The sequence below is a fragment of the Crocuta crocuta genome, unplaced genomic scaffold, assembly GCF_008692635.1.
Source record: "Crocuta crocuta isolate KB4526 unplaced genomic scaffold, BGI_CrCroc_1.0 scaffold130, whole genome shotgun sequence".
NCBI classification, from domain to species: Eukaryota; Metazoa; Chordata; class Mammalia; order Carnivora; family Hyaenidae; genus Crocuta; species Crocuta crocuta.
Genome location: NW_027527920.1, coordinates 9,194,639 through 9,218,840, shown reverse-complemented (window position 1 = coordinate 9,218,840; position 24,202 = coordinate 9,194,639). Strand labels below are relative to the sequence as shown.

Genomic DNA, 24,202 nt, shown 5'->3' with positions numbered 1-24,202 from the left:
AGCTAAAGTTGCTTTGGTCTCCAATGGGTAGGACTCCCAGACATTGGTCCTGTCTTTGTAGGATTTCCTAAGGAAGTCATGGCTGAGACCCAGCTGATGCTTCCATCCCTTCCCATTCCTCTTGTTCCCTCCATTATCAGCCTCCCAGGTCCACAGATTTGTAACCCACCAGCTGAGCCCTCCAAAGGGGGCCTGGCAGCTCTCTCAGCCCTGGCACCTGCTAGAAGGCCCTTCAGAGCAGGAGCCCCTAAGCAGGATTGCCAGAGACGGGTCAGGAAATCATACGCCTTCCCTTTCTAGACACAGCCTCCCCATGGTCCAGTCATCTGGGCGGAAAGCTATGCTGGGTGCCAAGCCAAGACTACAAGAAGGCCACCTGCCCCAGTTACAGATGGCACGACTGACCCAGGCTGACCCATGGCTGCCTGGGATCGGTGGGAGAACATGGCATCGCAGGACCCCGAATGCAGGCTAAGGGGAAGAATGCCCAGGGAAGGGAACCCGGGGTCCCCTCAGGAAAGGAAGGGATGGTATGCCAAGAGCCAATGTAGACAACAAGTAGCAGCTGGGCCCACAGACAACTCCCTTGAGGATGCAGTAGTTGGACCCAGTTATCCACTTGGCTGCCTCAAATCCCTGCCTCTGTAAGCAGAGAAGACGTCGAGCAGTGCCAGGTCATCGCAGGCTGACGGAAGCTTCCTGAGAACTTACTTCTGTGTCTCCTCCTAATTGTAGGTGTTCTGTACACCACAGGACTCTGCTCACCACATGCTCAGCAGCAAGCAGAGGCTGGTTCCCCTAAAATGCCAGGACACTTGGCATATAGCAGAAGCAGGTCCTAGGCCACCTAACCAATGCCAGAATCTTCCCTGGGCTCCAAGGATGTAGCACTGCTCTCACCAGGACACAGTGGACCCCAGGCAGCTAGGGGTCCCCATCTTGATTAAGCACCATATCACACAGAAAAGGGCCAAGTGCCTCTTCCTGCCTTTGAGCTGTCCAGCCTCAGAGGCTGCTATTTTCTCTCCTGCAGCCTCAACATCTGGAAGCAGTTCCCTCCCCTCCTGGCGAACAGCCAAGTGGGAGGTGAAGGGGGAGGAAGCTTCTCCTCCCCTTTACTGAGCTGTGGGACGCGCTCTCAGCCTCCGAGTGGCTGGGCTCTCAGCTTCCAAGTGGCTGGACATAAGAGCTCAATCCATGAGGAAACCAGCATGGCGGCTACCACACAAGCCTGGGGCCCGCTCCAGCTCAGGGGATCCCCCAGTGGACCCTGGTCACCACCTCGCCCCTGGCTCCCAGCTGGAGCAGCCCAGTGACAAGAGATCCTGATAGGCAGCATGCCTTGTAGGGCGGGACGAGGCGCAAATGTTGATTAGCGTAGGAAGGGCTCGGAGTTCTCTGACTCTCTCTTACGACTGGGGAAGCCAGCAGCTGCTTGAGTGGCTCCCTCCACAAGCCTGCTTCATGGGGTCCCCCACTCTCTCCATTAGGTGCTATGACTCAGTCTCCAAAGCAGCAGCTCCCACCCCCCACCCTGCCCCAGCCTGAGATGAGCCACGACCTCCCTGGGGAGGAAGTAGAGGGAAGCCTGCATTTCTGAGCTCAGGATGGATGTGCCATCCCAGGGGACAGAACATACTTGAGGGACTGCCTTTCCACTTCCTCAGATACCTGGTACAGGCTGGCAATCAGGGTTCTCTAAAGAAGCGCTGACCCTTCCTGCCCCAGCTCAGAACAAGAGACACCCCAAGGCCCAGGGATCAGGGCCAGCTCAGCCCACTCTCAGGGCTTCCAGTGGTTCATAGGGATTCTGGGGGTTCTGAGAAGCCACCCCACACAGACAGGCCCAGGGGCATCTGGAACGACCAGACCTCAAGGGGAGTAGCATCAAAATAAGGGAAGTGAGGGGCACATAAACTCAGTGGTCTCTCAGATCTTGGGACTAACTGAAAAGATACACCAAGAGGTGGACAAAGGAATATATCCACATGGGAAGAAATATGAAGAGCCAATAAATATAGGAGCCTCACTCATCAGAAAGTCAACTGAAGGAACACTCAGATTTGCAAGTCTATACTTTGACCTTGTAATAGTTCTAGGACTTTATGATAAGGAAAACCAGCAAGACAGGTGCCCAGGGAGGGGTGAACAAGGGCGTCCATGGCAGCAAAGCCTACGGGTAGCAGAAAATTGTGTTAACAACCTAATTTACCATCGATAGGGAGCTGGACACACTTCTACAACGGTGGGTTTGCCAGGCATCCAGAATGTAGATCTACATTCACTGACAGGAAACAATGTCCTAATATTTAAGTTTTAAAAAGATTACATGTGTAACTTTTATAAAAGATCCACATCTATGGATTTATTTATACACGCACACCCAACTGTCTACTAAGCCTGTGGACTAAAAGTAAGAATTTTGGGGAGAGCAGGATTATAAGCAAAGGGAAAGGAGAACCTTATCATCTCCATTTTACAGATAAGAAAACAGAGGCAAGGGAGTTTATGTAACAGGAAGGTCATTAGCAAGCAGTGAGCCAGTGTAAAGAGGGGGAAAAGAGCCACAGTCAAGACCCTCACCATCCTCAGGTTGAAATGGAAAATGAAGTCCAGTCTGGGAGGACCCTGAGATGCAAGGGGACACAGAGAACCTGCTTTTAGGCATGTGCCAGACCCCATGCCACCTACACCTCTTGCATGCCTCATCTTCTTAAAGGAGAAGTTTCTATCCAGGGGATGAGAAGGCTGAGGAGCACCTGGCGGGCTCAGTCATCTGCCTCTTGGTTTCAGCTCAGGTCATGATCTCACAGTCCAGTGAGTTTGAGCCCCACACTAGGGTCCACCCTGAGAACTCAGAGCTTGCTTGGGATTCTCCCTCTCTCTCTCCTCTGCCCCTCCCCTGCTTGCTCTCTCTCTCTCTCAAAATAAATAAACATAAAAAAAGAAAAAAGAAAAGAGGACCAGAAGGTGGAGCAATATGGCCTCACGCAAGACAGAGCAGGACTAAGCCATCCCCAATCCCCTTCCTGTGGGTCTGGGCCCTGCAGCCACATATGGATGCCTTGGCCGAGACTCAGCTAGTGGCAAAAGGCACACAGTCAGGGTCTGCATGTTGGCATAGAGGGAGGAAGGACAGCTTTTCATCCCCTTTTGCTACTACTTTCTCTCCAAGTCACCTCCTTGCTCATAGGCAGAGTTGGTTCTGTTGTTCCTCTGGGTTCAGAATAATGCCCTTAGGATCAATAGCATCCACTTGTGGGCAGCACTGTGAGGGGGCAGGGAAGGAGCTCTTGGAAGGAAAAGACATAAGTGCTACTACTTGGAAAATGCTCTCGTGCCTGACTGTATGTGGTCCAGACAGTGCGTTCTACTGTTGTGGAGACGGACTTCCACAAGTCCAGCAGCCGGGACAGAACTAGTTACGACCTGGTCCAATCTCTTGTTGTTAGCCAGCCTCCTGAAAAATGTCATTAGCCTTCGTGGTGGGCTTTATCCCCATCCCAGGGAGGCCAGAGACAGGGACTGAGACACAATGAGGCCTCCAGCCTCAGAGAGGACCCAGAGAGCACTAGATAATAATGATATTAAATAATAACCATGATAATCGGCACTTCTCTAGCACTTCCTCTATGCTAATGTGAGAAAAACAAATACCTACAAAGTAGGTATGATTATCACCATTCCAAAGAAACTGAGACCCAGAGAGGTTAAATAACTTGCCCAAGGTCACACACGTGTTGAAAGAGCCAGGATTTGGACTGAAGCAGCTGGACTGGAGTTGGACAGCCACTGAGTGTGGATGTGGTGGGAGGCAGGAAGCTGGAAAGGAAGACAAGAGGAAGGCACATAGCCCTGCAGTATGGAATTTAAGGACAGTGCCACTTCCAGCCAACTGGGTGGGCACTTCTGCTTATTAACCTGACATACTGTCTATGGCTCCCAACATCTGCCTCACCATTGTCACGGCCAAGCATCTTGGAGCAGATGGGGTAGAACCTCTCCACCTGATCTGATCTCGCCCTCTCATTTTACAGATGAGGACACACACAAAGGCCCAAGGTGAAGTCACTTGCAAAAGATCAGGTAGCTAAATGGTTGCACAGCTGGGATCGGAGCAGAGAGCCCAACAAGGTCTCATAGGGCTCCTGCAGTGAAACTTCCTGTGTTTCCGGGAGCACTCCTGCCAGCCTCCTGCACGCTGCCACATCATGGAGGACAAGGACAGTCTTCTGGGCTCACCCCGCTGTGCCCACCACAGAACCTGGTTTGTGGTAAATACCCAAACGTCTCTCTCTAGGGAATGATCTTTACCACCTTCCTATCCCCTCATCAATTTTCCAGCTGTCTGTGGTGCACAGCTGGGGAACAGTGCCAAGTTTAACCACACGTTTGCCCTCAGTACAATCTCAAGTGGCCATGGCCAAGGGGAACTCCCCTGCTGGGGGAAAACGGCTTGCTAGGGTAGTAGGCAGGGAGTCCATACCTTCTACCTTGGAACTAAGTGGATCCAGATGTCACTAAGCCCTTCAGAGGACCTGACATAGACATGCACAGAGCCCCCCGTTGGGCAAAGCACCCAACTCCTCCCACTTCAGCTTCTGGTTCCTGTGAACTCTCCCTGCCTGGCTTCTCACATCCTGTTCTTCCTTGTGCCCTACTACCCTGGTGAGAAGACCTCCGTCACAGTCAACAGCACAGCTTGTCCAGCCAGGTCGCTCTTCCCGAGGCTCAATTCTTCCTCACTCTACTGATCACAGGCCGGAGTGGGCTTGCCATCACTCCTCAGCCCCCTGTGCTCCCTGGTGGCACTTTGTCCATACACCTGGCAGTACCTCCTGTCACTGCGTCAGTGAGGTCTGGGCTGGAACGGGCCACAGCTCGCTGGCTTCGGGCACCTGGTATGGCACTCGGTGAGTGGCCCAGCAGTAACTGCCCAAACTCTCCCCTAGAAGTGCTCGTTCCCTCTTTCCTGACACCCTGGCACAGGTTCACCATGGAGAGTGTCCAGGCTTCATGAAAACAAGCACTAACACTCACTGAGCACTCCGTGCTCCAGGTGTGAGGGGCCTGTGGTGGTGACCCTTCACAAGTGTTAACATCTCATTCTCACAACCCTGAGGCAGATAATGCCGTGCTCATTCTCCCAGATAGTAAAAAGGTCAAGACACAGAAATTTTTACATGCTTTCTGAAGTTCGTAAAGACCAGAGAAGCAGAGGCAGAGACAGGCGGCCTGCCTGGCTCAAGACACCATACTCGGGTTGGGATCCAAATCTCACTTGTCACCACGGGCAGAACGTAGTATTGTGCCCACCTAAATGTGTTCAGTGGGTGGTGGGACCACGGCTGGGTCTCTCTCACGCTCACATTCTGCCACAGATCCCCGATGTGGCCTCACAGCTAATCCTCTCCCTCCCCTCTGTCTGATCCCAAGCCCTAAACAGAACGTCATGGAAGATAGCAGTTCAGCAGCTCTAGAGGTATGAGTGGCCCAGTGGCCATCCAGGAACAAAGTCTGGCCAGCTTAGAGCCTCCTTCATACTCTTCCCGCCTCTCCCCCAGAGGGGCTTACCTGAGCATGTAGGGCGGCGGCAGCAGCAGCAGTGGCAGCTGGGTAGGTGAATGCAGCGTGTGAGATGGCTGGGGTCAGCTCTGTGGTGTACAGAGGGTAGGGGGCCCAGGCCTCTGGGGATGCGGGGATCAGAGCAGCCCCCATAAGATCATCTACAATGGGAGACAACAGCCCCCACTGTCAGAACACTGGTCTCCCCTTCCACTACACCGTTCCAAACAGAGAAGGGGACCTATTACTATGGTTGAAGCATAAGCTCCCCACTCAGGCCAGACTTCGCTCAAGGACCGCAAGACCAGGGGAACAAAGCAAGGTTAACTTGGCCTGGTGTGTTGAGCATCCTACCTGCTTCAAGAAGCCCTCAGATGAGGGGTGCCTGGGTGGCTCAGTCAGTTAAGTGTCTAACTTCAGCTCCGGTCATGATCACATGGTTCATGAGTTCAAATCCTGCATTATGTTCTATGCCGACAGCTCAGAGCCTGGAGGCTGCTTCAGGTTGTACATCCCCCTCTCTCCCTGCCCCTCCCCCACTCACGTCTGTCTCTGTCTCTCTCTCAAAAATAAACATTAAAAAAATAATAAATAAAAAATAACTCCTACTCTTTAAAAAAAGAAGAAGAAGAAGAAGAAACCCTCAGATGGGCCTCTGCCCATCTCAACCAAGAAAAATCAGAGAAGGCTTCAGGGAAGTTGGACAATGCTGATTGCTCAGGAGCTCAGTCTGTCTGCAGCCCAGCAAAGGCTACAAGGGGAGGAAGGAAGCATGGAACCCACAGAGACAGGTGGCTGTGGACACAAGAAGCCTCCTGGAAAGGACTGACTCCCTCAGTGGGAATTGCATTATCTTCCCTCTGTACGCAACTATACTCAGGCCCCTCGCTTGGGCCAAGTAAAAGAACAGCAAACGATAGCTCTAAGCGCCACTCACAGGGGTCCCGTGCAATGAAGTGTGCTCCTAGGGCAGGGTGAGCGTTGGTGGGATTTGGTGTAGCCATTAACTTGTTCTTGGCCATCTTGGTGTTGGCTTTGGCAAACTCTAGCCTCAGGGTCTGTGGGTTCTCGGGATCAAAGCGAATACCCTACAAGAGAAGGGAAGGAAGGGAAGGAAAGGAAGGAAAAGACTTTACTTTGTAGGGCTCAGACTATCTGTCCACTGTAATGGGTACAGAAGGGTCCCAGAAATGATCTTGCCTAAAAGACTCACCCATGCAGGGGCCAAGACATAGGACACACTGCTTGGCTTATGTGTAGTAGCGTTTGACAGACAGTGCAGCCAGGGACTTTGGCCCAGGATGTTGGGGGATTCAGGTATATCTGTAGGCCCTTTTTAGTGGCATGGAGTGCGGTAAAGTTCGTGGAGGATAGAACAGGAATACTTGTTGCCTAGAGGTCTGTGGGTCAGAGAAAGCCCGATCTACTCACATTCAATGCATTCTTGGCTGCTTCCGCTCCTGCTCGGCTGTCAAAGATCACAAAACCAACAGGCTAGGAGGAAAAAGAGAGAACATCCTCATATCTTTCCCAACATTCCATCTCCTCCTCAAAAATAAAACAAAGCAACAAAAACAGAAAATAAAAACATCCACAACTTTTTGCCTATATCCTATGTTCAGCTAGAATAGTAGAAGTTTCTCATGCACTAAAAGTCTCCCATCCAGGTATTATATTGTGGGAAATGATGCCAATACAGCCTCATCCCACTGCATTAAACATCACTCTTTCAGTAAAACTTCTTTTTAAATACATGCAGGTAATTAAGTTTTAGGGTTTTCCCCAGCAAGAAAGGGGACACCAATATATTAAGGACATGGAAAGGCTCCATGTGCAATCAACGGGCAACAGGTTAGAAGTTTCTCCAACTTATTCTGGAAGGTTCACTCCAGACCCCAAATGATCCCCCAAGGGCCAGAAGCCAGAGCACAGCCACCATGTCTGTGGTCCTCAGTCTTGGGGCCAGGGTGTAGCTTCTCAAAAGCCAGAAAGGGAGGACCAGAAGCTGACTGGTAAAGAGAGGGGACCTGTGCAGGGTGCTCTTTCGTCAGCCCAGAACAGAAACAGAATGAGAAGGAACAGGTCTCAGCTGCCAAATGCCTCAAGATGAGGAAAAGGCACCAGGCTCAGGTCCAAGCTCAGCAGTCAGTCTGGGCTGGGAGGAAAAAAAAAAAAAAAAAAAAAAACTTTGGAGAGAAATTACCTGTCTCGACGTGAGTTTGATCAGGGACCCTTCATACCCCTGCAGAGAGAGATGGTCATCGCGGGGAAGGTCAGAAGCCTGTTGTGCTAGCCCAGCCACCCACGACGTCAGCCCCCCTTTCTCCAGTGCTTGCCTTACCCCCTTCTCACACCACCCCCACCACGTGTCTGCCACCCTGACCTCCACCACTGTTGGGTGCCCTCTGCCCTTGTGTTCTGCATCACACGGTCTAGCACACGGGGTGGGCATCATGTGGTAGCGTTCATCATTTCGTGCGTAAATTCCCGTTTGCTCCACTCACTTGTAATCTGGTAGCACAGACCCCACCTTTTTAAAGTTTTCTCAGAACTTGCACTGAAAAGACTACACTGAATCTCAAAGATTCCTTATATGGCAAAGCCTACTGCGATTTTCTCCTGTTTCCACTTTACAGATGAGGAATGAGAGGCTCAGAAGGGCTAAGTGATCTACGAAAGCAACATGTGAATTAGCACAACCATGACAGAGAGCCAGGTCTGCAATCACAGTTTCTGATACACTGTCCTCTGCCTTCCCGCTGCCCAACCCAGGTCAGATTCATTCCTGATGCTTCTCCCTCGTAAAGCTCTGCCCGTGGGTGGCTGGGTCCAGACTTACCTTGAATGGCCTGAAGAGCAGGTAGAGTTCTCTGGGTTTAATGTCCACAGGGAGGCCACTGACAAATAGTGTCCGGACCTGGGGACAGAGACCACAGTAGACAGGGATGATGGCTCTTCCTTCAGGAAGGAATTAAAATCCTTCCAGAGTTTAAGGAGGAAATCTGTACTTTCTGGGCTTCCTTTGGAGGCCGAGGCAAATGAACACTCGGAGTTTCATAGCATTTAGCTGCAAGAGGGGAGAACCCTGTGTCATAAGCACATAGATCAAGGATCCTTTTTCAGATCAAGGATCTCCTAAGACTTGAAGAAAGCTATGCTGTCTTACCCCCCAAGAATATACAAGTCAAAATGTATATATTTTTCAGCAGATACCATTGGACCCCAGGTTGAGAGTTTCTGCCTGGTCTTTAGAAGAGGCAAGGATGTAAATGGATCATAAGTCCTATGCCACACTGCACGCCAGATGTAGGCTCTTCAATGATAGGGAATATGTTGTATTCTTGCCTCTATGCCCACTTCTTAGCATGGTGCTGTATTAAATGCTTATTGAATAAGAAACCTGGTTAAGGAGTCAGAGATGTGACAATTATGCTGGATTTTGAAAAATGAGTAGGATCTACCAGCTTCAAGTGAGGGAGATGGTGCTATAAGTTATGAGCCTTGCCCTGAACATGGTTACAAGTCAATGGTAAAGCCAAAGCTAGACACCAGGTGTCCATCCTGTGACTCCAACCAAACTCCACCTCCTGAACTGTAGGTGAGGTCCCTAAGAGTGTTGGCAGACACTCTTTCTAAGTTATTACTGCTAGTCAAATGCTGCTGGCACCAGATGCTCAACTAGCAAGGCCAGATCAGGCAATGATTAAAATAGGGAGGGAGGATTCCCCCTCATTTAGATCCATTAGAAATATATATTAAAACTATAGCTGAGTTGTGAAAAATCAAAATGAATAGAACTTCCCTATACAGTTGACTCCTGATTTCAAGTCTTTTTTTTTAAATTTTTGTTTATTTAAAAAGAACAAACAGGAAAGGGGTGGGGGCGGGGGGCGGGGGGAGGTAAAGACAGAATCCCAAGCAGGCTTTGTACTGTCAGCACAGAGCCCAACAAGGAGCTCGAACTCATGAACCTGTGAGATCATGACTTGAACTGAAATTAAGAGTCAGACACTTAACTGACTGAGCCACCCAGGTGCCCTTCCAGTAACATTTCATACCACCAAGCCAAGCATAAGTCTTCTCAACTCACCCCTGCCAGTGTAAGAAAAAGCTCACGTGCCTCAGCCTGCCTCCCCGCCAGGTAGCCTTTCCTGATAGCATTTAGGTGCCCTACGGTGGGCCACTTCCCCTTCTTCAGAGGCACCAAAGAACTTCCTCTGTATTCCAGTGATGGACTGGCGAACCCAGGCGACAGCCTTTTCAGAGACAATGGCTTGAATCAGGAACCTGGGCAGCTACGCCAAGTTATACCCAATGCAGGCAGACACGGACACCCCTACCCCTCCACCTCTGCCTAGTGAATACACAGATCTGAATAACAGAGCCAGGAATGGCAAAGGAAACCACCCCCAACAGCTGCTGGTAACCAGTGTCACCAGCCCCACCCACACAAGAATGACTCCCAGCACGTGGCTGATAAAGAATGGATGAGGACAAGCTTCTTCTCTCGCGTGGGTTTTTGCCAAGAAGCATACCAAGCAGAGTCTTTGCCATTTAGGATGCATCTTCCCCCTTTGGTCATGCTTTTCCCTCACCAGACACGCCTCTGCTTCCAGGCCTGGGGTGAAGGTTCTGCACATTTCACAGGCCTTGGCAGCTCTGTGTTCCTGTATACACAGTTCTCAAGCATGGCCCTGTTTCCAGAAGCACCTGGGAAAAACTGGACGGCCCGAAGTTCCAGGGTAGTGTAAGCCCAGCTCCTGGGCTCCAGAGAGCAACAGTCCTCTATACCCCTCCCCTTTGATGAAAGAACCTTTAACTGACATGTCACCCAGGTCTCCTGATTACTTATCCGGGCGGCTTTTGGGCTCCAGGATGTGAGCATCAAGCCCACCTCCCGAAGATGGATTGAAAGAGCGCAAGCCAACCAGGGCCCTGCTGGAAGGACCTGGATCAGTACTATTCCTTCCTCTCCGGGATGTGATTTTGGTCAAAGAAATGGAGCCAGAGCTGCCCCACAGAAACCTCTGCCTCAGTTCTCCCCAGGGGCCACCCATTTCACCCAGGCTAATTTTAAACCCTTCCTCAAATGGCTCCTTTCTGGCCAGACCTCCCCTGGGGCTCCCTTAAATAGCAAGTTCTCAGCACAAAATTTCCTGCATGGGCTGGGGGTGGGGGTGAGGGTGAGTATGGGGGAGCTTTTCCTCATTCCCACTTAGGATCCTTGTTTCCAACCTTTCTGCTGGGCCAGATGACCTTTTTCTTCTGCCTCCATCTTTTAGGTTCTCAAGTGTCCGAAATGCTACAATACAGCTACCATCCTGTCCCTGGCCACCTCTCAGGAAACAACCTGGGGTCAGGCAGTTATGGATTAGGTGGTGGGTCCCTTTCCTCTAGGTCAAAGGAAGCCTAACCTGAATACTTTTCTTGGTTCTCACTTGACCTTGCCCTGGCAGATGATGTGCCCCCTCTGCCAATCCCCTTGTGCAAATAGGGAAACTAAGGCCCAGAAAGGGCACATGCAGCTTAGGAGCTGAGCTGGGTGAGATCCAGGGACCCTGACTTAGTCATCTATGCCACCAACAATCCATCTTGCTGTGGGGACAGAAGTGGTACCTGGGTGGCCTCATTGGCCCCATGGGTGGGTACAGAGCTGCCACTGTTCATTCAGTAGCCACTCTCTTCCCCAGGCACCACAGATGACAGCAAATCTGGAGTAATGGGGGAAGACTAAGAAGAAACAGGCAAATCAGAGGTGGCAGGATGTATAAGCTTGGCAGGCTGGTCAACTATACGTGGAGAGGACAAGAGGCTGTAGAGCCCACCCTCCCTGCCTCTCCCAACTCCATCAGGTCCTGCCCCAAACTCAACTATTCCAGGCCCCAGACAAGAACCCACACAGGCACCCCTACCCTTCCTCATTCCTTCACTAAAAGGCACTCATCTTGTGTGTCCCTCTATTTCGTCACTCCCCTCTCCTTCCTCAGAAGTCCTATGGGGACAGGACCCCTTGCCTTTTATCATTCCCACAATCTGAACTTACCCCCTCCACCTGAACTCTATAAAACCCCAGAGACAGGAACCAAATCTTGAAACTTTCCTATCACAAGGTACCTAGGGTCAGGTCTCAGCATTTGAGATGCCACCCATCTCTATGCACCTCAGTCCCCCAAAGGAGAAACCCCCAGCCAGAGACAGATGTGGCCCAGCAGGGCAAGGTGACACCACATGTGGGGAAGAGAACAGGCTTCAGTTGGTTATGCCAGAGTCTGTACCCCAGCTTCATGCTTGGCTTGGGCAAGCTGTTTCACCTCTCCAAACCTCAGTTTCTTCATCTGTACAATGATGATACCATCTACCTCCAGGATGAAGAGCTCACTTTATGCCTGGCATGTAGGAGAGGCTCAACAAAATACTGGTTCCCTTAGGGCTCCTGTAATCACAGCATTCACCTGCACAAAAACCTTCCCTATCAGGTGCCATGAGCCATTTATTTATAAGGTTGCCTAGGGAGTCTGGATTGGATCCAAGTCAGTCTGGAGCTGGGAATGCAGATGAGTCAACCTTAGGTAGTCAATGGATTCTTTAGTGTTTCTCTTCCCCAGGGAGGGAATGATCAAGGTGGAAGGCACATGGAAACCACCTAGCTCAATATCCTCATTTTGCAGATGAGGAAACTGAGGCTCAGAATAGGAAGGTGACAGAGTAAGCTGATGGCATAGTCAGAATCCTTTTGGGGACAGTAGGGACAGAAACACACAGTTACTTCTCCAAGGCCTCACCACCTAGTCCTGTGTCCCAGGCTGGTACTGGAGACCACTCCTTCCATGCCACTTACTGGAGCCAGTCTCATGGCCATAAGGTACAACATTCAGCAAAGAGTTCGGGTACAGACCAGGATTCAGGCACCAAGTGCTGACTGATGCCAAGAGAGAAAGACTAATCAAAGAACACACATCCCACCTACCCCACATGTTTAGTACAAGAATTTAACACACAAAAAAATGTGTTAATGTATTTGAAGAAAATATAAGGGGTGGTTTACACAATCCCAGGCTGCTAAAGGCACCAAACTCGTTTACCTGGACCCTTCTCCTTCCATACACTTACTCTTTCTCCAGAAGTGTCCAGACAACCCAAAGGATTATACTCCCCCATCCTGAAACATCGAAGGCAACTGCAGTCATTTTTAAATGGTCATCTTTAGGGGCACCTGGGTGGCTCAGCTGGTTAAGTATCTGACTTCGGCTCAGGTCATGATCTCCCACTTTGGGCTCTGTGCTGACAGCTCAGAGCCTGGAGCCTGCTTCAGATTCTGTGTCTCCCTCTCTCTCTGCCCCTCCCGCTCTCACACTCTGCCTCTCTCTCACACCAAAATAAATAAATAATAAAATTGTCATCTTTATGGCAAGTACCGGCAGACAGTGCTGGACCACAGCCACATCCTTATTGGAAGGTATGTCTGGAACAGGGTACAGAAGGTATTGGGGGAGAAGTCGAGACAGTATGGAGAATCTTTAGGTCAGTGAAAGAAGAAACATGCTGAGGAACAGCTTTTCTGCTGGAAACACCAGATTCAACATGGATTAAGGAACTCGGCTAGAGAGATGTGCCCATTCAGGTCACTGCAGACATGGCCATGCGGCCTTCATGACGGTCAGCAGCAGACTCGGCTGCGCTTGAGATCTCAGCCAGTGCCACGCTTGCCTAGAGGAAACAAAAGGCCTTTGGCACAACTGTGTCCCCCATCCATCAGGCTTTGGGAACTGAGGCTGCTCTTCCCCTAGGCAAGTCCTGCTGCCTGTCCTTCCCCTGAGTTGCTGGGAGTCAAGGGGTGGGGGAGGTCCAGCCCCATCTGCTAAGTCCACACCACAGGATATCACTGGTGGCCAGACTTCCTGGGGTTGTCTAGGTCTTCACTGCATGTTCTTAGGCTCTTTCCCACTGGCTAGTGCTGGGCCCATATATAGTGCCATGGAGGTGGGGGGGTGGACTCCTCACCTCTTCCACAGGAGGCCCCTGAGCTCACTCCCAGTGCTCCAGGGGCGAGGCAGAGAAGGGCAGGACCCGGGTGGCCTCCCTCACCCCCAGCATTATTCTTGAGGTTCCTGTGGAGGGAATGTTCCCTAGAAGGAGCCTCTCAACTCACTTTCTAACCCCAGCATGACGGAGCACCCAGGCTCCCCAGACTCCTAGATCTTTCCCTCAGGCCCCACACTGGCAGCCTCTCTCTCCCTCTGCAGCCCTCCCCAGCTCAGAGTAAGATCACCTTCCAAAGAGAAGTAGGAAGAAGGGACTCTGACAAATTCATTCATATCTGTGTGTCTGATGTTTTTCCTTTAGACAAACTGACATTTGTTTATAGATGTTCAGAAACAATGAAATCAAACAGAAGGCTTCAAGAGCAAGGTGATCATAACACCCACTGTATCAGCCTTATATATTTTTAACATTTATTTTGTTTAAAAAATTCATGTTATTTTCTGAGAGAGAAAGAGAGAATGGAAGCGAAGGAGAGACAGAGAGAGGTAGAGAGAAATCCCAAGCACGCTCTGAGCTGTCAGTATAGAGCCTAACACGGGGCTCAAACTCATGAACCGTGAGATCATGACCTGAGTAGAGGAAACCAGTAGTCAGACGCTTAAATTACTGAGCCACCCAGACACCCTTTATTTATTTCAAAAATTTTTTAATGTTTATATATTTTTTGAGGAGGTGGAGGGAGAGGGAGTGGAAGACTCAGAATCCAAAGCAGACTCCAGGCTCTGAGCCATCGGCACAGAGCCCAATGCAAGGCTTGAACTCACAAACTGTGAGATCATGTCCTGAGCCAAAGTTGGACACTTAACCGACTGAGCCACCCAGGAGCCCCTATTTATTTTATTTTAGAGCGAGAGTACAAGCAAAGGGGGGGGCAGACAGAGAAGGGGGGAGGGAGAGAAATAAAGAGGAAGGGAGAGAAGAAGGGAGGGAGAGAGGGAGAGAAAAATCTTATGTGGGCTCCACATCCAGCACAGAGTCCAAGGTGGGGCTCAATGTCATGACTATGAGATCATGACCTGAGCCACTATCTAGAGTTGGACACTCAACCGACTGAGCCACCTAGGCGCTTCAGCATCAGCCTTATAGTGCAAGTTCAGGCTTCTGTGGGAAAGGCTTCTAGGCAGGACTCATCTTCTTTCTATCAATCCTGGTGGACATCTCTCCTGGTCCTGGACACTCGCACAGGCAGACCTGTCATTCAATGTCCCCAAGCCAGGCCAGCTCTCTAGTCAGTGGCTGCTCAGAGGACTCCATCCTCCCCCAGGGCACACAGGGGACCCAGCTCACATGGAGGCCCTGCAAGAGTTACAAGAAGGGGGCTGCTGGGAGACAAAGTGGGGGGGGGGGTCTACACAGAGGAAAGCAGCCGAGAGCTTCCACAACTGGGGCGGCAGTCAGAGGGGGCCCTCCTTCAAGAAAAAGATCCTGCACTCAGGCTGGGGCCTGGCTGCTCTGCGCTCACCAGGTGTGGGCCCTCTTCTGCCGTGGGAGGGGCAGGCCTGATGCCCGGGACCCTATAGTTCTAACTCACCCCAACCTTTTGGACACAAGGCTCCCTTCACACTGAGCGTTAAACATTCAACCTCACAGTTAAGGGTGGCGGTAGGGTATTGTGGCTGAGAGGACAGGTCCCTAAGTATCAGATTTTGTTAGGAGACAGAAAGGGTAAACACGCTTTCAAAACCAGTGGAATGCTCATAGATATTAAACCCTCTTATCCTTTAACTCTGAAGGACAAGTACAGCCTTCTTCAGAAGCCCAGCCTTATCATCGAAAAGACCACACCTTGGATTTCAGGGACCACCCGGCCAGAGGACAGACCTTTCTCCACAAAGGATGCTGAGGTAGGAAAACTGTAGGGCCAACCCCCCTTTGCCCACCCCCAAATAAACCCTGGAAGTCCACCAGGAACACTCTGCCCTAGAAGACAGACTCCTGCCTTCTAGGCAAATCCCTGCCTCACAGGAAGGGCATACTTGGGAAAACTGGACTCTGGGTGATAGATATACATCCTACCAAAGAGATAAAAATGACATTTGAAAATGGATACTTTGCAGTAATCCTTTAGTATCTCTGAAAGTTGGAATTCAATCTGGAAAGGGAAAACTATTTCAACTGTCCATCAAATCATTCAAGTGATGGACTCGCTTTGAATTCCCACCTACTCGCTGCTTATTGTGAGCTCTGGTGTCATCTGGATGGAAAACACCGCTTAGGGAAGGAGTGGGGGGAGAAGGGAAATCCAAAAAGGGAAAAACAAGCCTCTCATAAGCTCCTCCCACATCCTTCCCCAACTCCCAGCCCTCTGAAGCAACTGAAATGCAGAATATTTGAGCTGGAAGAAACCTTATTTCTAGATGAGGAAACCAAGACCCAGGGGTCCAGTGAGCTGCTTGTGGTCACTGAACATGTCAGAAGCAGCCCAGGGTCCCCAGGTGCTTGTGAGTCAACGCTTCTTTGCAGACCTTAATCTCACACACCAACTTACTCGGAACCCAGTCAGGCCAGTCTTGGGCACCTTGAAAATAAGTGGCCTTTAGGCTTTGACCTAAGCAGCCAGAAGCAGCCCCTTGCAGAAGGTTGATTCGGGGCTGGAGGGTTGGAGAGTATCCTACTGGATGATCCCATGGTTAGTCCTCAACAGAATTACGTACAGGGAGGTCAAAGGGAAGACAGACAGCCAATTCCCAGGAGCTAAGTAGGAGCAGCCCTGTGTCCCACTTACTTGAGGCAGGGGCCAGAACAGGGCCACACACATGCCTCAGACAGTGCAGTTGGGCACATGTATCCCCAGGAAGCCCCGAGGCCAAACGGAAGCCCAGGCCACCCCATTCTGACCATGGGAGTTTATGAGATGTAGCCTGCATTACATATAGCTTATGACTCTCCTGATACCAAGATGCTAAAGGTCCCTTCTAAGACTGCACCAGCCACCATCACACCTGGCTCTGCTCTAGCTTCTCCAAGGGGAAGAAATCCCATTGAGAATCAAGATACCTGACTCGGGCTCAGCCTCCTGCTCAGCAAGAACCTGCTGATCAGACATGGAAACAAAACAACCATCAGGGAACCTGGGTAGAAGTCCCAGCCTGACCACCAGCAGGCAGGTGGCTTTGTGGCCTTCCTCTGTCACCTCAACTGTAGACGAAGGGTGCAGTGGCCTCAGGGCCCTTCACACTCCATTTTGTAAGATACAAAGCAAGTAGGAGAAGGTGATGTGAGTCTCAGGATAAGACTTGGGCACTGCCCTCCTCCATCTGCTCAGAGCTGAAGCGCTTCCCTTCTGCCCACAAGAAGGCAAAGTGGTGAAAAGAGGGATAGAGAATGAGAAGGTGACAGAGCCGGAAGTCAGCAGCCAGGCCCTGGGCCAAGGTGGGCTTGGAGGTTTGGGAGGGGTCTCTGCTGGGGCAATGTTCGGGATGCCAAAAAGAAACCTCAGAGCAGTCTCCCACACATGTCCCCCCGCCCAGATATCTCAGAGGCCAGGGTTTTTTCTTTTGTGCATGTGTGTTGAGGGCAGGGTGGGGGATGGGTTCTGCCCAGGTCCCAGGCTTAGGTTTGGCACCAGCAGGTCGCTCTTACCCCTCCCGGGGAAAGAAGTCCCTCTGAGTGTGGCCACTTGACGAGAGGTGGATGGAATGTGGTGACATGGCCTGCAGACGCAGGACTTATAAGGGCTGAACAAGGACACAGAGAAAGAGAGCAAACAGATACAGCCAGAGTCCTAGAACCTCAGTGCTTCCCATGCTCCCTCAGAGGAGCTCCGGGCTGCTCAGCTCCCAGACTAGGGCCCTTCCCAGCTTTCCCTACTGCCCCCACATAGGACACCTCCAATGCCATTAGTCTGACCTGGTGTGAAGTCCCAGGCTTCAGATCTGTTCCACAGTGTTTTGCCTGCCCCTGCTGATTCCAGTTCCAAATCAAAGGGTGCGGCTCTCAGGACCTAGTCTGGGCAGCACTTTGTAGTATACAGGTCTTTCATACCTACCATCTGGCACGTGAGCCTGACAGTCCTTTGATATAAGAGGCAAAGCACTACTGGCCCATTTTACAGATGAAGAAACAGCTCAGGATTAGGTGTCTGGCCAGCCAGTGGCAGAGCCAGCAGTAAAATCCAAGCTGTCTGGGAAGCTGAGGCACTTCCCCTACAGCCTGCAGTGTGTCCTAGAGCCCAGACTGTTGTGTGTGTACAGGGATCAAGGGAAGCAAGCTGGGATGGTATGAAGTTCTCTAAAGGGTGGGACATGGCTGGGTATGTAGAGAGTATTAAATAAAATGGCTTCAGACCTCATGCTCCAAGCTACTTCTAGCCCCAGGAACAGAAGGCATAACATCTTGGGAACACACCTGGTCAAAAAGCCTGTTGTGAGTACCGGCCTACACCTCATTTATAGGGAACCAGACCAAACTGTGTGGACTGCACTGTGCAGACTCAGGCATGGCTGGCTGACTGCTTTCATCTGGTTCCAGACAGGGCCAGGGGCCGCAACTCTCAGAGGCAACTCAAGTGGCAGGCTCACAGGGCCCCCAGCATCAAGGCCTTCTGGGCAAGGCTGCCTTCCCTTCTGTGCCATCCACCTCCACATCCCTCCTGCTGCTGTGTGGTCAGCCAGCGTGGATCCATCCATCCATCGCTTGTTCCAGCTAAGGGCTGCGGTTGTCACCACTACCACATACCAACCCACGCTTCAAAGAGTTGGCTTGGGGGAATCTTATACCCCTTCCCCAGCTACGAAATCAACATCCCCAACCCTTAAACCACCTGATGGTATTCCACCGTGAACACAACACTGAGCCTACCATACCTGCACACTACCTGAAGGCAACAGAGGAAGCCTGAGAAGAGATGTTTCCTAACATAATGCTCCTGCTGGGAGAGGAAATCTGTTCAGGAATGGAAGCTGATTCAAGGGACTGTATTCTGGTTTGGAGCTCCCCAGTCACAAACATCCCAAGCTGTGCCTGGATATGGCCACAACCATACATCAAGAATGAGGACCAGTATGGGCAGAAGTTCTTCACACAGTCTTCATTTCAACAAACATTCTCAAAAAAGAGCCTCAGATCCTATTCCAGTAACCTTTCCTAACCACCCCCCACTCTACCAGTAAAAGCCCAAAACCCACCTGGGGAGAGAGAGGTTGGCTAACCACAAAAGGGAGGTAGGTGCTCCAGACACTCATCCCATGGCCTGGTCGAGGTCAGGTCCTGCCCTTTCTCCCTGGGAGTCCCAGGCCTGCTCAGAACTATACAGGTGGCCTTGATGACTTCTGACAGCCAAGAGCCTCTGCCCAGTCAGCCATAAATGACTAAAGGCCATGGCAGATAGGCCTACACAGACCCTCCCACTACACAAAGCCCCTGCTATACTCCAGAGGCTCCCAGCACAGATGGATCCACCAATGGACTCTTCAGGAAGGGGGGACCCCACCTGTCAGCCTTGGCACATTCAGAGGTAACCATATTTTTTCCATCCAAGGATAGGATGGGGAAACAGCAGAAAGAGGGAGGCCATGCTGTCCCTGGGCAGGGGGTAGTTGGGCTTCAGGCATACAGAGCTTTGTGGAATATCTACAGCTCCGGCCTCACAGCAGCATGGTTTCTGCAGTCTAGTGATTGGCTCTGCCTCATGGCTTTGCCAGGAGTGTAAGGACCCCTCTAAGGCAGCCATGGTCAGGGAATGGCAGAGAAACTAATAAGGTAGCACATGCCAGGGCTACCCAAAACCAATGGCCCAGCAGAAGCTGGGAGCCACTGGGCAGTACCAGAACCTAGCACTCAAACCCAATTCTGGGTGACCAGAGCTTGGAGGCCCTGGAGTAGGAATCCAGCACCCAGGGCAGGTGGAGTGGACTCCTCCATCTCTCAGTACTATCTTGAGGCCCAATGGAATAAATGGGTGGAGACCATGAGAGCAAAAAGCCAGGCACCTGCACTTCATGTCTTGACTCCACTCAGAGTACTCACCAGACTCTCTCTGGAGATGGGGACGAGAAGAAATCAGTATGTCCAAATGCTGAATGGATTTAGAAGCTGGTTCCTACTAGAATAAGCTAGCCAGGCTGCCCATGAGCAGGGAAGAGGGAGAGAAGGAGACCCAACAGAATGACCCACCCCCACAAAAATGACAGACAGTCGTTTTAGAGTGGGTACCATTTCTTATTTAAAATGCCCAAATCAGGGCGCCTGGGTGGCTTAGTCGGTTGGGCGTCCGACTTTCGCTTAGGTCATGATCTCGCGGTTCGTGGGTTCGAGCCCCGCATCCGGCTCTGTGCTGACAGCTAGCTCAGAGCCTGGAGCCTGTTTCAGATTCTGTGTCTCCCTCTCTCTCTGACCCTCCCCTGCTCGCGCTGTGTCTGTCTCTCTCTCTCTCTCTCCCCTAGAAATAAATTTAAAAAATTTAAAAAATAAAAATAAAAAAAATAAAATGCCCAAATCATCAGGGTACCAGGGCAGGGGGTGGGGTGGGAGAAGGAATGAAAGCAGTAAGCCCCTGCACAGGAAAAAAGGGGTTGTATTACCTGTAGAAAACTGAACAATAATAAAAGTGACTTGATCTGGTTTTATTATCGCCCTGTGCTGGCAATTCTAAATCCTGTCAGTGATAAAGATGCTCCTCCTACAAGGGCTGCCAGCTCCCATCACCCAGTCTTCAGATACTTATCCCAGCCCAAAGGGAACTAGTCTGGAGCAGCAGCACCCAAAGCTCAGGCCTCAAAAACTTTAGTTGCAGGACCTTTTCTCCCCCTGCTCCCAAAACTCACCAAAAACCCTAATATAAAACAAAACAGCAGGTATAAGTGAGCATGTGGTTAAGAGCAAACCCTGGGTTCAAATCCCAACTTACCTACTCACTAACTACATCAAAGTTATTTAACCTAAGATTCCTCATTTATAAAATGGTAATGACAATAATGTAAGTAATTCACAGTGCTGTTGTGCAAGTTCAAGGAGGTAAAAGGGTGAATTACTTCAAGTAATGCCTGGCACAAATACTGTGTACGGGCTTGCTGCTAATCGGACAGTGTCTCTATTAGGTTATTTGAGCAGAGAAGACACATCCACAACAACTCCCAGGGAGGAAGGCAGCCCAGCCTATGGAATCTGCCTGGATCTACCTGCCTGGGCCCTGTGTCCAGGTAAATGCCCAGAAGTATAGACTCCTCCCTCCTTCCATACTAAAAAAGAGCTTGCAGATAGGGCACCAAGATATCCCAGATTCTGTCAAATGTTTTTAATGGCAGAGAAAAGGGGAAGTGGCCGAGTCATATGCTGGATCCCAGAATTCCTTCACCTTCATCTAGAGTGCTGACCCTGGCCCATACTGCCAGGGGCTCAGCTGGTCCCTCAGAGACCTCTAGAGGACACACGGTGGACCCAGGGGTGCCCTGCCTACGAGGAGCCACATTGGCCCAGAGCCACTGGATGCAATGGACAAGCAAAGATGGGAGTAGGAGGGCAGTAGGCAGTAGACCAAGACCCTCCAGTCACTCTGTAGCCCCTTTGGCTGCCATTAAAGCCTGCCTTTCTACAGTTTACCATTTACCGTTACAGTTTACCATTAGGCCGGCAAAAAAACGTTCAACTCTTAGAAATTTGAACTCCACCCACCCAAGATTCCAAATACTACTTCCCTTAGGGCCCCCCACCCAACAATGAATAATTACTGTAACTCAATATTACATTGTACTATGAAATTAAAGTCTCCATTTTCAAAACAGACCATGTTTTCAAACCACAGGTACCCCTTCCCAGAAACATTCTAACTCTCTAGCCATCCCTATAGAATCAGTCAGACAAGCTTGGGTCTGGGGCTCCACAGCATCAGAGGCAAGCCTGACCTGTGCTATCTTACCTCACCTTCTGGAGCTCCAGCACCAGCCATGACCTGCCTAGGTTAAGGTAGAGCCTCTAGACTGAAAGGGACACTCAGCTCTTCCGCTGCAGACCCTCTCCTTAATTCCTTGCTGCCCTCCTTAGCTTTTAAAGGGTATCTAAGCTTCTAACACCTCTCCTTTCCAAGTGACAGAAAATGCCAATTTACCCCCAACCCTGCATGATCTCAGGCTCTTCACAATGTGGCCCCCAGTCCTGCTGAAACCTAGCAAACTCCTGGAAGTCATGTGGCTCCACAATCCTCTCACTTTTACACATGCTATTCCCTCTTCTTGGAATGCTTTCTGACCAGCACAAGTCTAAGAGCCTCCTAACGAGCCACATCTCAGGGAGAACTGACCTCTACCTTCTCAGTGGCATCACTGCATCACTTGGTAATATCTCCCTATTTCACCACATCCCATCCCCTCCTGGCAAGTACTTCTCACCTTCCAGTCTGTGATCTTTCACTTGGAATCCTGACCCCCTGGTCCAGAAAAGGAACCTAATGCCTGTGATAGGGATGAAGCCCCAGGGGGTAGCGTGGCCATGCAGGGGGAGTCAAGTTCATGCAAAGGAGCTTAAGATGAGCAACCCCACTGCTACCCCCTCTGGAACCATGAAAACATACCCCTTTCTCCAGCAACCTAATATCTTTAGGAATGAGTAGGTTGAGTAAGATTCTTTGGTTCTGTAGGCTTGCTTTACCTAATCTCCAAGAGCTAGCCTGGGTCAGTCATGATAGTAAACTACCACTGCTAACAAATTCCCCAAATGGTGGGTCCTGGAGGGTTGCAGAAATGACTACTTAGGGGGCGTTGAAGCTAAAGGAAGAAATCCAGTTACAGCTCAAACCACCAATTCAAAATGGAACCTCAGCAGAAGAGCTCTTGGGCCGGAAGGCTAATAAGGGAAGGGGGCTCATCCTTGCAATGACCTGGCCAGAGCAGACACTGGGCTCCAGGAGATTCCCAGAGCCTTTAGTTTTAGACTTCTGTGAAACTCAGGCCTGTGCCCCTCCATCAGCACCAGGTACACTGACTCTTTGAACCTCTAGTGCTATAACCCACCTCTGCCCCCAAAAAGTTAACAAGGATTCCACTTCTTGAGGATCCTGCCCTCTCTCTCAGAAAAGGCACTTAGAAAAAAGTGACCAATTCTTCAAATGCTTTCTCTAAGACTTTAGTTTGGCCACATGGTTCACTCTTCCCACTTCAAAGGGGTAGGTCTGAGGGTCAGCGCAGCCTCTTGGGTAAACACCCTGTTGAAGTCAACCCTCTAGCATTAGTGGTATTCTGGGTCCTTGCCCAGCTTTCCAGGAGATGGCTTCCTCCCCCACAATTTCAACCCACCGGAGGCCAAGCAGAGATCAGCTCCCCTCCCCAACACCCACAACACTGTCACCCTCCCCCAACTCAGGCAAGATTCTGAACAACCAGGTAGAGTCAGGATGGGGTTAAGGTTCTGATCAGTGCTACGGGCCTGTCTGTCGGCATGTCAAGGTCCAAGGAGGACAAGGCCTTCAGGAGCCAAAACCATCTCACTGCACCCAAACCCACGCAAAACTAGCGGACAAATGTCAGGCCCTCCCTTGCCACCCTTCAGAGCGAAGAGTTATATATTCCCCCATCCTCCCTCCCAAAAAAGTGAGATCTAGACCTAGATTCTCAAGATGCCATGCCATTGGTGGACTAGGGCTGGCAGCAGGCCTCTGAATTACTAAGAGTGGGAGCTCATGGTGTGACCCTCCCACCAGCCCTCCCACAGTGAGGGAGCCCATGGTGTGACCCTCCCACCAGCCCTCCCACAGTGAGGGAGCCCAGCCCAGCAGTGGGCCACTGCCGCCATTCTGCACCAAACCCATAGCACGGCTGGCCAGCCAGCACCACCGCCACTACATTGGAGGGAGGTGAGGGACGTAGCAATACCAGCCTCCACCAGGGGATCTGCGGTTTCTCCCCCAGACCAAGGGAAAGGGAGCTCAGGGTGGATAACTGGCCGTTGGTTTCCTGGGCAAGCTTGCCAGGGCAGGGCAGGAAGGGTCTCCTAGCCTTGGAGTGACACAGCAGAGGCCAGAGGCCCTTGGAGAGAGCTGCAAAGTCTGTCCCCTTTCCACATCAGTTTTTGTCGCTGTCGGCCCAGGTCCTGGTCTCCATTTGCCGCCCATAGCCTTAAGGTTTATATTCACCACCTCATCACCACCGCCCCCCACGCACACACCCTCCCCGATTTCGCCATCTCATTAACCACCCAGCTGCTGCTGATTCCACGAAGCCGCCTCGCATTCCCTCCTCATACTTAGCACGTGTCTGGTGGACAAGATAAGGTCGCCTTTCCTTGCAGAATCCCACCCAGGCCAGCTCTAGGGTCCTGGATTGCCGGCTGGGGCAAAGCCGGGGGAAGGGGGTAGGAGAACCGGGAACGAAGTATCTTTAGGCATCTCTTTCTCAACTAATTAACTGCCCGCTGACCTCTTTGCCAAAGCCCAGGTTCTGGGGCTGCAAGGAAAGCCCGTCCACCTCCCGTGACTACAGCTCAGCTGTAGTGAACCAAGGTGCCGGGCGGCCGGCCAGGGCCTCCAAGGTCACCGGGAGGGGTCAGGGTGGAAAGTGCAAGGGAGTGAGGGTGCCGCCCGCCGGCGGTGCTAATCCCGCTCAGTTCCTTCCAGCGAAGGCGGGAGTCCCGGCAGTACCGGAGGAGCGCCTCGACTAGCGGGCCG

General features: G+C 51.2%; 1 protein-coding gene across 3 annotated transcripts in view; it reads right to left on the bottom strand.

Annotated features, from left to right (window-relative positions):
• The window catches only part of RBPMS2 (RNA binding protein, mRNA processing factor 2), a 41,008-nt gene that overhangs the window by 1,973 nt on the left and 14,833 nt on the right, over positions 1 to 24,202 (bottom strand). For all 3 annotated transcript variants that reach the window (XM_077747175.1, XM_077747159.1, XM_077747167.1), the window contains exons 2-6: positions 8,405 to 8,482; positions 7,769 to 7,807; positions 6,997 to 7,059; positions 6,503 to 6,653; positions 5,575 to 5,726 (exon numbers count right to left, since the gene is read on the bottom strand). In XM_077747175.1, the coding sequence (XP_077603301.1) occupies positions 5,575 to 5,726; positions 6,503 to 6,653; positions 6,997 to 7,059; positions 7,769 to 7,807; positions 8,405 to 8,482 (483 nt within the window). The remainder of the gene's footprint in view (positions 1 to 5,574; positions 5,727 to 6,502; positions 6,654 to 6,996; positions 7,060 to 7,768; positions 7,808 to 8,404; positions 8,483 to 24,202) is intronic.